This window comes from Papio anubis, unplaced genomic scaffold, assembly GCF_008728515.1.
Source record: "Papio anubis isolate 15944 unplaced genomic scaffold, Panubis1.0 scaffold400, whole genome shotgun sequence".
Lineage (NCBI taxonomy): Eukaryota > Metazoa > Chordata > Mammalia > Primates > Cercopithecidae > Papio > Papio anubis.
This window is the reverse complement of record NW_022164165.1, coordinates 34,146-48,218: the sequence shown is the minus strand read 5'-3', so window position 1 is coordinate 48,218 and position 14,073 is coordinate 34,146. Positions and strand designations below refer to the sequence as shown.

At 36.6% G+C, this 14,073-nt stretch overlaps 1 protein-coding gene across 5 annotated transcripts in view; it reads left to right on the top strand.

The window, feature by feature from the left end:
* LOC116273153 (dmX-like protein 2) overlaps window positions 1-13,511 on the top strand; it is a 38,582-nt gene extending 25,071 nt beyond the window's left edge. For 2 of the 5 annotated variants that reach the window (XM_031662115.1, XM_031662114.1), the window contains exons 12-22: window positions 1,842-1,904; window positions 2,703-2,789; window positions 2,871-2,992; window positions 4,052-4,190; window positions 5,149-5,209; window positions 5,325-5,452; window positions 6,282-6,359; window positions 7,729-7,820; window positions 9,677-9,729; window positions 10,971-11,188; window positions 12,098-13,511. In XM_031662115.1, coding sequence (XP_031517975.1) covers window positions 1,842-1,904; window positions 2,703-2,789; window positions 2,871-2,992; window positions 4,052-4,190; window positions 5,149-5,209; window positions 5,325-5,452; window positions 6,282-6,359; window positions 7,729-7,820; window positions 9,677-9,729; window positions 10,971-11,188; window positions 12,098-12,307 — 1,251 coding nt within the window. In that variant the 3' untranslated portion in view covers window positions 12,308-13,511. The remainder of the gene's footprint in view (window positions 1-1,841; window positions 1,905-2,702; window positions 2,790-2,870; window positions 2,993-4,051; window positions 4,191-5,148; window positions 5,210-5,324; window positions 5,453-6,281; window positions 6,360-7,728; window positions 7,821-9,676; window positions 9,730-10,970; window positions 11,189-12,097) is intronic. The other 3 variants (XR_004181620.1, XM_031662116.1, XR_004181621.1) reach the window with 3 other exon arrangements.
* The last annotated feature ends 562 nt before the right edge of the window (window positions 13,512-14,073 follow it).

Genomic DNA, 14,073 nt, shown 5'->3' with positions numbered 1-14,073 from the left:
TCAATTAGGGGCTCTGTTATTCACAGAAAACCAGTTCATTGAGTGATCAATTTTCTGACTGTTTTATTCTTCAAATGATTAAAATTAAAGATTGATCACAAGTATGTTTTAAATATTGGTAAAGTTGATAGCAGCTTGATTGGTTGACTTATCAGAGTGTAGAGTGCTGTGGGAAGCCAGGTGTCTGGGTTTCTTGGACCCTCCCATTCTTGTTTTGCCCTTCCCCACTAGTTTGCTTCTTCCTTAACTAATTCTCCCCCTCTCCGCCCCTTAGTCTCTGTGTGTTCTCTATTTTTCTTCCAGCAGTGGTCCCACGAACAGGGAAGTAGGACAGAGATAAATGGAATGTTTCTTAAAGTGCTATATAAGCAACTGGGAGTTAGGATGGAAGAATTTTTATCATGTACCTTTTTAATTTTAAAACAATGGAATTACTGTCTTGTCTGGTACTGTCCCATAGAACTTCCTGTGATGATGGAAATCTGTATCTGCCTAGTCCAACATAGTAGTCACCAGCCACATGTGGTTACTGAGTACTTGAAGTGTGGCTAGTGTGACTGAGAAACAATTTTAAATTTTAGTCTAAATGGTTACAATTAATCTAAATAGTTACGTATGGTTAGTGATTGCTGTTTTGAATAGCACAGATCTGAAAAAAAGGTGTTTTCATTAAGAAAAAAATTATGAATAAAATGTTAATGCTGCTGGACAATAAAAACTTGTCGCTAGCTTCAGAAATATGCAAAAGTTATTAAAACTCTACCCAATCCAGTAAGAGTGCTTAAATCTTTAAAATTGTCAAATAGAATTTTGGTAATCACTAAATTTGGCAAATTCAGAAAATTGACCAATAAAATTGGCAGGTTAATCCTAAAAATGCTGGATGCATTTTTAAAAAATCCCTGAGAAATGAAGTTATAGATACATTTATAAGAATAAGATCTTTTACTCACTGAAGATATCAAAGAAAAATATTTCACAAAACAAGTGTTTGGGAAACAGATTGGTGAATTTGGCTAGTTAAGACAAATAGATTCTCCAGCAGTTTGGCCTTCACTGAGTTAGCCGTGCCACACATTGACCATTCCTTGGAAGTGTTCTTGGATACATCTTTATCAGCCACAGCAGCCATAGGGGAGTCCCTGGAGGCACGGTCAGAAATTTTGAATGGCCCTTCATGATGAAAGGGAGGCAGTCACCTGAAAAGGTATGAGGAAGAGTTTGTTTCTCCGATCAAACCTTCAGAGTTTCCACAGCAGAGCAGAAGTATGACTACCTTTTACAGCCATCCTTAGGACCCCACATTAACCTGGGAGCAAATCACTGAGTGATTTCTTTTCCATGTCTGATTTTATTAAACATTTATTTACTTAGAGAAAAATCATGTGATTAGTCATATTCCTTATAAGAGTGAAATAATTATCAGTATTTTGAATCTATGTTTAGAAATAAATATTTTAATTTATATTTGAAATCCACCCCTATAGGGCAGGAATTTATATAGCATCTTGTGTATCTGCTTATACAAGTGGGCTTTAATTTTTTAGATTACCAGTTATGTAACTTAAATTTCTTAAAACTGTATACAGATAACTAATTTTTATTTTGAAATAGCTTTTATGTTCTTGTGTATATGTAATAGTTACATTAATTTTGCTCTTTTGGCTTTGTGTTGTGTTTATTTGATGACTGTTTTATTCAGTTTAATTTCTTGATTTTGCAAATTCATTTTCATCATCTTTAAGTGGTGGAGTGGCCATTTCAGCTTGAAATATTTCACTGTCTTTATAATTTCATTCCATGCATGTGTTTTGTGTTTGTGACGGTGTGGTGGTATTTAGTCTATAGAAGAACATGTGGAGCAGGTCAACCAAAACTGCGTAGCAGAAGATTGCCACATCAAGGTAGTATTCCAAGATCTTGTATTTAGCTCATTCTTTAAAGTTCAAGGAGCTAACGTCTCATCTCTGATACTAACCATGACCTGCCCAACTGGCTAACTACTCAGAGAACTCGTAGTACTCCCATACCACTTCAGTGGTACAGGGGAGGAGATGCTTCACTGTATCTGGCTTGCTCTGTCTTGCCCTTGGTTCTTGTCTTTCTTGCTCCTTATTCCATCTTCACTTCTGTCACATTTTCTGTTTTAAGCATGGCTGTTTCATCTTTCCTCTCGATTCTGCCTTTTCTTTCCTTGCCATCACAAACCCTAAGCCATTGCACCTTCCTCTCATCAGTCTCTTTTATTCCTTTCAGACTATCCCTCTTTCCAACTTTTCCTTATTTCCGTCTCATCACCGTTACTTCAAAGGGTGGTTTCTTTTTGGTTTTTCTATGGTTTTTACTCCACTCTGTGCCTCTTAATGTATGCACATTCTTATTGCAGAATATGCACTTTTGGAAGAGCTAAGAGAGACATAAATTACTAATAAAAATTACTAATAAAAATATATTAGCCATCTTTTATAATTAATCAGTATCTTACCATCACAATGGAAATTGGGGTGATTACAGGACATCAGAGAATTTAAGCAAATTTTCCAAAGCTAGTTTTCAACACATTAAAGTTACTCTTACCCTTTTTTATCGCTGCTGCTGCTGCTACATTTTCTTCGTATCCTGCTTTCAAATCTTATGGGATGTGCATAACTCTAAATAGAGCTGTGCTGCCGCAACTAAAACTGCTGATTAATGTTTTCTAGGTTGAAGCTGATCTGGGCTATCCAGGTGGAAAAGCGAAAGTCATTCATAAGGAATCTGATATGATCATGGCATTTTCTGTTAATAAGGTAAAAGCTATCATCATTATAAACAATGTATTTCTCTTCAGTGAAATTGCTTAAATCATTGACTCTGCCTTTGCTTTATAGGCAAATTGTAATGAAATTGTTTTGGCTTCAACACATGATGTTCAAGAACTTGATGTTACTTCTCTACTGGCCTGTCAGTCATATATATGGATCGGAGAAGAATATGACAGAGAATCCAAAAGGTGTCTCTTAGTCACTTTTACATATAGTTTTCTGTAAGAAGTACCCACTAAATGGTTATGCACATGATTTGAATTATTTCAAAAGGTATACATGTATCTCTCTCTTCATTTGAGTAGGTGACAAATATAATTGGTTTAGCTGCCAATGAAAGTCTTTGCCTACATTAACCGAATAAATTATACTTCTTCCATTAAACCCTACACTATTGATAGTATTTCAATCAGGATAATCCCTGACACTTGGCTTCATGATATTCAGTAAATTAATTTGATCTGGATAATTAAAACAGTATACATAAGTATGTTAATTACACTGAGTCACATTTACTGAGTAATTTTGCAGAGTTTCTTACTACCTAATAAGCATACCCTTTTTTAAACAGATAAAAATATAGACGGCTTTACTTTTCATTAAAGCTTTGGACACTGCACCAAGAGTGTTTTGCCATTCTTACCTATTTTGAGGTTTCTCCTTCATGGTTTGCCCTCCCTCTTGCTTTTCTCCAGACTCTTAGAAATTGTATGTGCTTGAGGATGGTGCCATGATAGTTTCTCTCCTTGTTTTGTTGAATTTTTTTGTTAGTATGTGATATAACTAGGATTTAATATCACATTTCAGAGTAGATATAACCCGGTACTATGATACAATCCATCACAAAAATTACTTTCACATTTCATATATCTTACTCCAAGAAATCTTTAAACTCAAATTTCTTTAAAGGTGTTAATTTGATACTGAGATATCTGTACTTGAAGAGAATATATATTTTTTCCATAGATAAAAACAAATCTATATTAAATACAACAAACATTTGTTTCAACTTGTGCAGCAATAAAGTTGTCCCCAAACAACATTAGACTAAATTTATATTTTGCCAAAAGGGAAAAAAGTTAACCAGTATTAAAATTGGCAATTAGGACTTGTACCTAAGTTTTTCTTATGGCTAATTTAGTTTTTAAAATAAAGATTGTCCTATGGGTACATAAAAAGCTTTTTAGTTGGAATTTGTGTTAAGAGAAAAGGGAACTTTCACAGTAACACATGAATGTTTTTCACAGTTCAGATGATGTTGATTATCGTGGTTCCACTACAACTCTTTATCAACCCAGTGCAACATCCTATTCAGCAAGTCAGGTGCATCCACCTTCATCTCTGCCATGGCTGGGCAGTGGACAGACTAGCACTGGAGCTAGTGTGGTATGTTATTTACTTATAGGTATCATTTCTGGATTTGGACTCTCTGAAAAATCAGTTGGAATCACTTTGACATAGGAATGATCCTAAAGTTCAGGGACAAATACCAGTAGATAGGCCATGGTAATGACAGCTGACATTTATTGTGGCTTTTTTATTTGGAGACAGGGTCTAGCTCTGTTGCCCAGGCTGGAGTGCAGTGGTGCAATCTCGGCTCACTGCAGCCTTGACCTCCTGGGCTCAATTGATCCTTCTGTCTCAACCTCCCAAGTAGCTGGGACTACAGGTGCATGCCAGCACGCCTGGCTAATTTTTGTATTTTTTGTAGGGATGGCATTTCACCATGTTGTCCAGGCTGGTCTCGAACTCCTGGGCTCAACTGATCTACCCGCTTCAGCCTCCCAGGGTGCTAGGATTACAGGCATGAGCCAGCTCACTGGCCTCATACGACTTTCTTAGTGCCAGATGCATGCTTTTTCTCACAACAATCCTAGGTGTTAGGTGCTATTATTATGCTCCATTATCATTTTATAGATGAATAAACAGATACAAAATGGTAAAGCAAAGTTAAAGGGGAATTCATGTCTACTTCTAAGTGTTTGAAAGCACGTCAGTAACGTTCTTGTCACTGTAGCTGGAGGGGTCCCATTCTCATGTTCTGCTCTGAAGCATCTGGAGGTGCTCCTGAATGTCCTCAGGGAGGAGCACTTGAGGAAGAGTTCCTTTATTATGAGATGAAGCTCCTTGGTAACCTCACAGGCCAGGGCTGTACCAGCAAGTGTCTGCTTCCTCAGCCTCTTCAGACAGTTGTTCTATGTAGTGGTTCGGAACATCCATAACAGGCTTTATCTCAGAAATAAGCAGGGCGTAAGAGAATAAATGTCAGAATTTATCCTGAAGCATATCCTTCCTCATCTCTTCTGAATACACAAAATAAAAATTTTAAAATTTTCTTTTAAAGCTTATGAAAAGGAATCTACATAATGTTAAGAGAATGACTTCACACCCAGTCCATCAATACTGTAAGTATTTATGACCTAATAATTGTAACTGTCCTCATTTGGAGGTTGATTTATAGAATAAAGAATATTGGAACTCTTTAATTTCCTATTTCCTGCTTTTTCTCTTGTGTTTCAGATCTTACAGGTGCTCAGGACGGCAGTGTACGAATGTTTGAATGGACACGACCTCAGCAACTTGTCTGCTTTCGTCAAGCTGGCAATGCAAGAGTTACTAGATTATATTTTAATTCACAAGGCAACAAGGTTAGTTTCTGGGGGCTTCTGCTAAATTCATCTGAAAATAATTGTGGATATTTAAGGAGTAAGTGATAAAAGTACATTGAAAAATGAATTCATTGACCCTGGATTTAAACTGAGCAGGCAGTTTTTTGGTGTCTATTCATATACTCTCTTTTCTTCCAATAGAAGCAAAAATCTACAAAATTTAGTATGGATTGATCATCTATTTAAAGATACTAAATATACTGTGAGAGTAAAAAAACTGCCTCTGTTGAGTGTGTTGGTGATTCCTATAAGCACAGTCAAGTTCTTGAGAAGAAACCTAGTTTCTTACTAAATTTCATCAGTGAGAGGTTAGAGGAAAACAGTGAAACAGGTAAGCAGTTAAGAAGTGACGGAAGGGCCAGGCACAGTTTTTCACACCTGTAATTACAACACTTTAGGAGGCCAAGGCAGGAGGATTGCTTGAACTCCAGCATTTGAGGCAACCTGAACAACAAAGGGAGGCCGCATCCCTACAAAATTTTTAAAAATTAGCCCAGGCATGTGCCTAGTCCTAGCTACTCAGAAGGTTGAGCCTGGAGGATCCCTTGAACCCAGGAGTTTGAGGTTATAGTAAGCTATAGCTGCACTACTGCACTCCAGCCTGGGTAACAGAGTGAAACCCTGTCTCAAAGAAAAAAAAAAGTGACAAGGAATTTTTTAGCACTTGGACTTTTTGGGAATGACAGCAACAGAAACAGTTAGGGGCAGAATATTTGTTTAGTAGGGCCTTAGTGAATCATCTTTCCATGTTTTTACCTTTGCTGTGGATGCTAAGAACATGTGTTTAGTAGTTATACTGTTCTTACAGTGTGGTGTTGCGGATGGAGAGGGTTTTCTGAGTATCTGGCAAGTTAACCAAACTGCATCAAATCCTAAACCTTATATGGTAAGTATCACTAATGTTTCCAGGGAGCATATAGACAACACTTTGTTTGTTCATGAAGTGCCCGTTTCAGACAGTGAATCTCATTGGTGGTCCTACTGGGAAAAGGATGATCTTGTTCAGCAATCCCAGCCTAACAGCAGCACCCATCCTTACCCTAGTTTTAGACTGAAATGACCTGAAAAACAAAAACCCTTGCTTTTCACCTTGAAGTGCAGTCATTATATTTTAAAAATTTCTGGGGCTCTCCCTGTATATGGTACAACTTGGGGTTTTTTATTATACTTTTATCCATTTTGAAAACTCTATCTTCTTAATATACACACCATAAAATTCTATCATTAAGAATCAGGTTCTGCCGGGTGCGGTAGCTCATGCCTGTAATCCCAGCACCTTGGGAGGCTGAGGCAGGAGAATCACTTGAATCCAGGAGGCGGAGGTTGCAGTGAGCCGAGATTGTGCCACTGCGCTCCAGCTTGGGCAATAGAGTGAGACTTCGTCTCAAAAAAAGAATCAGGTTCCAAACATCTATTCCAATTTGTTCCAGAATTGTGCTTACCAGATTATAAAATAGCCAATCCCAGTGAGCCACCTTATTAATCCAAATTGGACTACAAAATACTTGGTGATGAAGACAAGTAGATCTTTACCTGATGGAGATACGGTGGGGGAAGGGAACACGGGAGAGGGTGGAAGGTGACATTGTCTTGTGTGAAACTTCAGGCTTCACATATATGCAGGGAGGTTCAGGAAGCCTTGAACCTCTTGGGACCAGATAGACTACCCAGATACTTTAAACAAGTTTTCTAAACTATAGATATGTTCTTAATTATGTGTATAAGATATTTCTCTTAAATTAGTACAGTATAGACTGTACCTTGTCTATGCAGAAATGGAAGTAATCTTGAATTTATACTTTTGTCTTCAGTCAGATCTGCACCACTCTAATTCCAGACAGAAAAGCATGCATTATATATTTTAAAATACCTTGACGTCCTAAGACTAGTTGGGTCTGTAAGCATTTCCTTTGTGGCTTATTATTAAAGCTTATTACATGTATTTGAGATCATTAGCACTAAAATTGACAGGGCTTAGGTAGGTTCATGTACTTTGATGTCCTATTCTTATATAATCTAAAAAACATGACCTCTAATTCTGTTTTTACCAACTCCAGTTATTAAAAATTATTGGACAGTAGCCAAATATACACATGGTTAACCCTCGTACTATCGCTTATTCTTTTATTCTAGACTGAGTTTTTAAAAACTGTTCTTAGCTCATGCATATAGTATGTTATTAGCAGACTATGTTAGTACTGTATCAAATTTTATCTGATGATAAAATAACATCAGTTGCACTTTGTTTTTCGTAGAGTTGGCAGTGCCACAGTAAAGCCACAAGTGACTTTGCATTTATTACCTCTTCAAGTCTAGTTGCCACATCTGGACACTCCAATGACAATAGGTAGGTTGACAGAAAAGCAAAGCAAGAAATATAAAAATGTTAGAAAAGTATTCTTGCTAAAAGTATGGATTTCTATTGGTAGGATTTTTCCACTCTAGGCATTAAAAAAAAAAACAAAAAAAAAACTTTGTTACGTAATTCTTATTTCAGAGTGTTTTTTCTTACCAAAAGGAGAAAAGCGAAAATGAAAGTTATTCCTAATATGTGTAATTTTTATTTTAAAGCTATTCAGTCTTTTTAAAACTACTACTGTTAACACTGTTAGTTTCTCCAGGACTAACAAGCATCTGATACTGTCACCATCATTTTCAACATTTTTATTTTATTGTAGGAGGTTTGGGGGAATAGGTGGTGTTTGGTTACATGGATAAGTTCTTCAGTGACAATTGCTGAGATTTTGGTACGCCCATCACCTGAGCAGTGTACACTGTACCCAGTGTGTAGTCTTTTATCCCTCCACCCTCCTCCCACCCCTCCCAAGTCCCCAGAGTCCATTATATATCATTCTGATCCTTTGCATCTTCATAGCTTATCTCCCACTTATAAGTGAGAACATATGACACATGATTTTCCATTCCTGAGTTACTTCACTTAGAATAATGGTCTCTAACTCCATCCAGGTTGCTGCATATGTGATTATTTCATTCCTTTTTATGAAGTATTCCATGGTATATATGTACCACATTTTCTTTTTCCACTTGTTGGTTGATGGACATTTAGGTTGGTTCCATAGTTTTGCAGTTGTGAATTGTGCTGCTATAAACAGGAGTGTGCAAGTGTCTTTTTCATATAATGACTTCTTTTCTTCTGGGTAGATACCCAGTAGTAGGATTGCTGGATTGAATGGTAGTTCCACTTATAATTCTTTAAGGAATCTCCATATACTGTTTTTCATAGTGGTTGTACTAGTTTACATTCCCACAGCAGTGAAGTGTCCCCTTTTCACCACCTCATGCCAATATCTATTATTTTTTGGTTTTTTAATTATGGCCATTCTTGCAGGAATAAGGTAGTATCGTATTGGAGTTTTAATTTGCTTTTTCCTGGTAATTAGTGGTTTTAAGCCTTTTTTCATGTTTGTTGCCCATTTGTATTTTGAGAATTGTCTATTCATGTCCTTGGCTCACTTTTGATGGGATTTTTTTGTTAAGTTCCTTGTAGATTCTAGATATTAGTCCCTTGTCAGATATATGCATTGTATTTTCTCCCACTCTGCGGGTTGCCTGTTTACTGTTGCTGTGCAGAAGCTTTTTATTTTGATTAGGTCCTATTTATTTTTGTTGCATTTGCCTTTGGGTTCTTGGTCATGAATTCTTTGTCTTAAGTCATTGTCTAGAGTAGTTTTTTCGATGTTATCTTCTAGAATTTTTATGGTTTCAGGTGTTAGATTTAAGTTTGATCCATCTTGTGTTGATTTTTGTATAAGGTGAGAGATGAGGATTCAGGGACTAACAGGCATTTGACACTGTCCCCGTCATTCTCAACATTTATTTTGACCTCACATAGTTTTCATTAGCAACACGTGCCCAGGAAAAACATCTCGTTTCCCTACAGTGGCTACCACCTGGGGATATAAAAGCATTCCTTATACTCAGGAAGTCATATCAGTTTCCTGGAGTGATAATGGAAAGGAGATGGGGTAGAGGATGCAGAGACAGGCAGGACCATATAAGATGGAACTGTGGAGTTTGTCCCTACCCCCATCCTAGTTGGGAATCACTAGTCTCTATAGGTGTGAGTGAACAAAAAAGATAAGAATGAGTAAGCAAAATATTTGATTGAAAGACAGGTTGTCCCTGGTGATGACTTAGAACAATTGTTTATGATATATTTTTGTTATTGTGTTTCTTTAAAAGAAATGTTTGCCTCTGGGACACATTAATATCACCCGGAAACAGCCTCATTCATGGTGAGTTAAGGTCTATGATTTTTAAAAATGTACCATGAAGGAATAATACACCATGAAGGAATGCTTTCTTGTTTTAATTAGTGAATCCAGTGAGTGTTTATTGTCAGGTTGAAAATGGAGAAATACTTAATTAGCATATCTGGCTTTCTTGCTGAGTTAAAGATATATGGTCTCAGAAATCCAAAATAGTCTTTATATTGTATTCTATTCAGAAAATATGGTATGGATAGTGGTACTACTAACAAGGCTATTTAAGAGATTAGTTGCAAAGTATTCATTGAGCTTAATAGAAAAGAGCATATTTTAAAGAATTGAACCTAATCATAAAATACATTTTGTCTTTTTTTTCCTTTTTGTGGAGAGCAAGGTCTCACTGTATTGCTCAGACAGGTCTCAAGCTCCTAGGCTCAAGCTATCCTCCCACCTCTGCCTCCCTAAGTACTGGGATTAGGGGCATGAGCCATCACACCTGGCCCTAATCATAAAATAAAACAAAGGTTAACCTTATGATAATGACTAGAAATGTAAATAGTGCCATTTAAATATTCCTTTAAGACAGTACTTGCCAAATTAGTGTACTAACTCTGTCTTCCACATAGTACCACCCAAAAAGTGCTCCATGCTCAAGTAAGTTTAGTTAAATGAAGTAAATTGTTTTACAGAAAGATTCTCAGTCTTTTAATACACTGATACGCATTTTGAAAGATGTCGTTACTTCTCAATTTTATTGCAGAATTCTGTGAACAGTGGTTAACATTGCTTACAGATTTTCTACATGTTAATTTGAATCCTTAATCATATTAAAATGCAAATACTTCTGGGAAGGATAATTTCTTAACTTGTAACTGAAAACATTCACACATTTCCTCATCGTGTTGTTGTGATGAGAGAACATGTATGGTACAGCACTTGGTTGGGTTAATACTCACCAACTCTGAGAAGCTTGGTCTCTGCTGTTCTGTATACTTTTTATGAGGCAGTATCACTTAGGGCTTAAGGTTTAAACTTTCTTTTTCTCTCTGTGTTCATTTCACATTGAGATTATGGATAAAAGATTTGTTCTGATATTGCTTAACGTTTTTCTTTAATATGATTACAGAAATTCAGTGACTTACAAAACAATAAATTGTTCCTTAGAATGAAAAATGCATCAGTAATTTCTGTATTTAAATGTGGATTTAGACATCATAGTTACCAAGATAAATTGTTTTGAGAAAGTCTCTGACATTTTTCTTCTTCAGGTTTCACATGCCATGATCATGGTGCCACAGTACTTCAATATGCACCCAAACAGCAACTCCTGATCTCGGGGGGTAGGAAAGGACATGTCTGCATTTTTGACATCAGGCAAAGGCAGCTCATTCACACATTCCAGGCCCATGACTCAGCTATTAAGGCTCTGGCCCTGGATCCCTATGAGGAATATTTTACCACAGGTTCAGCAGAAGGTAACATAAAGGTGAGTCAGTACAAGAGGTTGGAATGTACTAAAGACTGATTGGAAAGAGAAAAAACAAAAACTCCACATTCTTTGAAATAAAGCTTCGTGGAGATACCAAATGTCTCAACACTCTACCGCCTCCCTATGCTTCTGTATGGTTCTTTCTAAACTGTTCTGGTCAATGAGGAGATTATCAAACTCTTTGGACTTAGGTCATTAGAAAGCTTTAAAGCATTCTATTTTGAGTAAAGTGTATGAGTTTAATACATGAAAATTTTTGATGACATTAGTTTGGCTGCTTAGAAGCTTCTCCTTTCTCCTTCAGTACTCTTGTGTGTGGCGGAGGTGGCATTTCCATTAATTAAGCTAGCACAGATGCTCCTTGACTTACAGTGGGAGTATGTCCCGACAAACCCATTATAAGTTAAAAATATCGTTAGGTTGAAAAACATACTTTCAACTTAATATTTTCAACTTACTGTGAGTTTATTGAGACTAACATCAGGATAAGCCAAGGAGCATACTGAATGCGTATTGCTTTCACACTGTCATAAAGTCAAAAAGTCTTAAGTCACACCATCGTAAGTAGGGGACTGTCTGTACCACACTACTTTTACATAGTCTTAGGGCCTAGCTCAGCATGAGGAACACATTTAACCGAATTAACTCAAATAGTTAATTGAATTAGAGACGGGCTACATATGGTTAACATGAAACTATGAGAGGATGTGAAGAAAAATGTGAAAGGAGGACAGTAAATGCATCGTGGGAGTGATATTATTTCCCACTGAGATAAGCTCTTAGGAAAGAGGCAGTGGGTGGGAAGGTTGGGCTTTAGTGAGATCACTTGGACCAAGGGAGCAGAAGGGCCATGTTTTTGCTTTTGGTCTTTTCGTAATGTATTTTTAACTCTTTGTTTTGCACCAGGTTTGGAGATTGACAGGCCATGGCCTAATTCATTCATTTAAAAGTGAACATGCTAAGCAGTCCATATTTCGAAACATTGGGGCCGGAGTCATGCAGATTGACATCATCCAGGGCAATCGGATCTTCTCCTGTGGTGCAGATGGCACGCTGAAAACCAGGGTTTTGCCCAATGCTTTTAACATCCCTAACAGAATTCTTGACATTCTGTAGATTTAAAGATTGGGGTTTTATTTTTATATCCATTTCAATTAAAAGGCACAGTACAGTAATCACTAGGCAATTCTGCTTTCTAAGCAGTTAACATTGAAAACAGAGAATCTCTGTGTAGAATTCGAATATGACCCAAGCTGAGTATTATCTATACAGGTTGGTGGAATGAATGTGCATGTACCTTATTATGCTGACATACTAAAAAAAAATAAAACCTAGTATTGTATGAAGGATAGCTATTCTTTACAGCATTTAGCAAACCTGATTCAAAAAACATTTGAGATTAGCAAATTAGTAACTTGAAATAATGAAAAGGACGTTTATACCAAATTAAGGAAGAAAATGTTGCTGATTCGGGTTTTTCTTCCTGTTCTTACCACTGACTGAAGCATGCCTGCAGTCTCCTCCTCTTTTGAATGAAGGATAATCATAAGGTGTTAGGAGCGCTAGACCACCAGGAAAACTTTCTTAGCTGTGGAGCAGTGCGCAGTGACCAGTTCTCTGCTGGGAGAGGTTATTTCCATTCTTTCCTGCTGAATATTTTTCCTGTTAGTGTTTATACTGAGCTAGTACTGTAACTTGCAAATGAGTGCAAATTTAAATGCAATGTTTTCCTCACAATTTGCACATTTACATTTTTTGGACTGCTAGTTTTTCTATTTAAATATTTGCCTTCATGTTAGGAATGTACTATGTGAACATGACATATTTGTAGTTAACCAAACACACCTTCTTAGTCCAGTTTAGTACGTTTTCTTTTCGTGTATTCAAAGTTAAACACCCACAACATTTAAGGATCTGTTGAAACTACACCAATAGAGCATTTCATACCATAATTAAAATGAATGTTAGGCTTCTTGTGGCCAGTTAATAGTTGATGAGATTGGTGATATTATTTATTGCCACAGCCTATTGTATAAACTATGCAGAGTTAAATATTTGCTTGTAAAATATTAGCCAATGTTGTCATTACTTTGATGTATTTCCTTGGTTATGACCAAAAATATGTTGATATACTGAAACTAATGTCTGTGTGTTTAAATGTTTACCAGCAAATTGTCTTATGTTAATGAGAATGTTTAATGCCTGTGTGGTAAATAGTAAATACAATGGCATAAAAGTAACTTTCTCTGAAGATGATGTGATGTTCAGGTTGTGAAATATGTATGTAAAAGAAAAATAAATGTTATTTGTTAGAGTTTTATTTTAGTTTGATCTGTTTAAATAGACTGCTCTGGCATTCTTTGATACTGTTTTTGACAGTTGAGATTTTTAATTGGATAAGATGTTTTAACAGAGACTTTGCAAGCCATTAGGCAGTTTATTCATTCGTAAGTATTTACTGAATACCTTATATACCAAAGCCATTCTAGGAAATGGGATACAGTGGAGAGCCAGACAGAGAAAGCACACAATGTTGAGATTTAGTTGGGCAAGAGCTAACCTCACTATACCTTCTCCAGACAGATTTGAAGTTTATTGCATGAAGTACTAACCTTATACCCAAAACTCAAATCTGAGTCTTGGCTCTTTGTTTGCTCCTAAGTAAGGGAGGTCAGAATATGCCCATTGACAAGAACAGTCAGAAAAATGAGCTTGTGAGAGACATCTCAATGCCTAAAGGAAAACTGGCTCAAAGGAGCTTTCAGAAAAAAGGGAAGAGAACTTTCTCTGTCAGATAAAAGCAGTAAGAGACTCCAGATTCACCTTCTAGCTTGAAACAACTAAAAGAAAAAAAGAACACAAAATATATAAACAATGGTTCT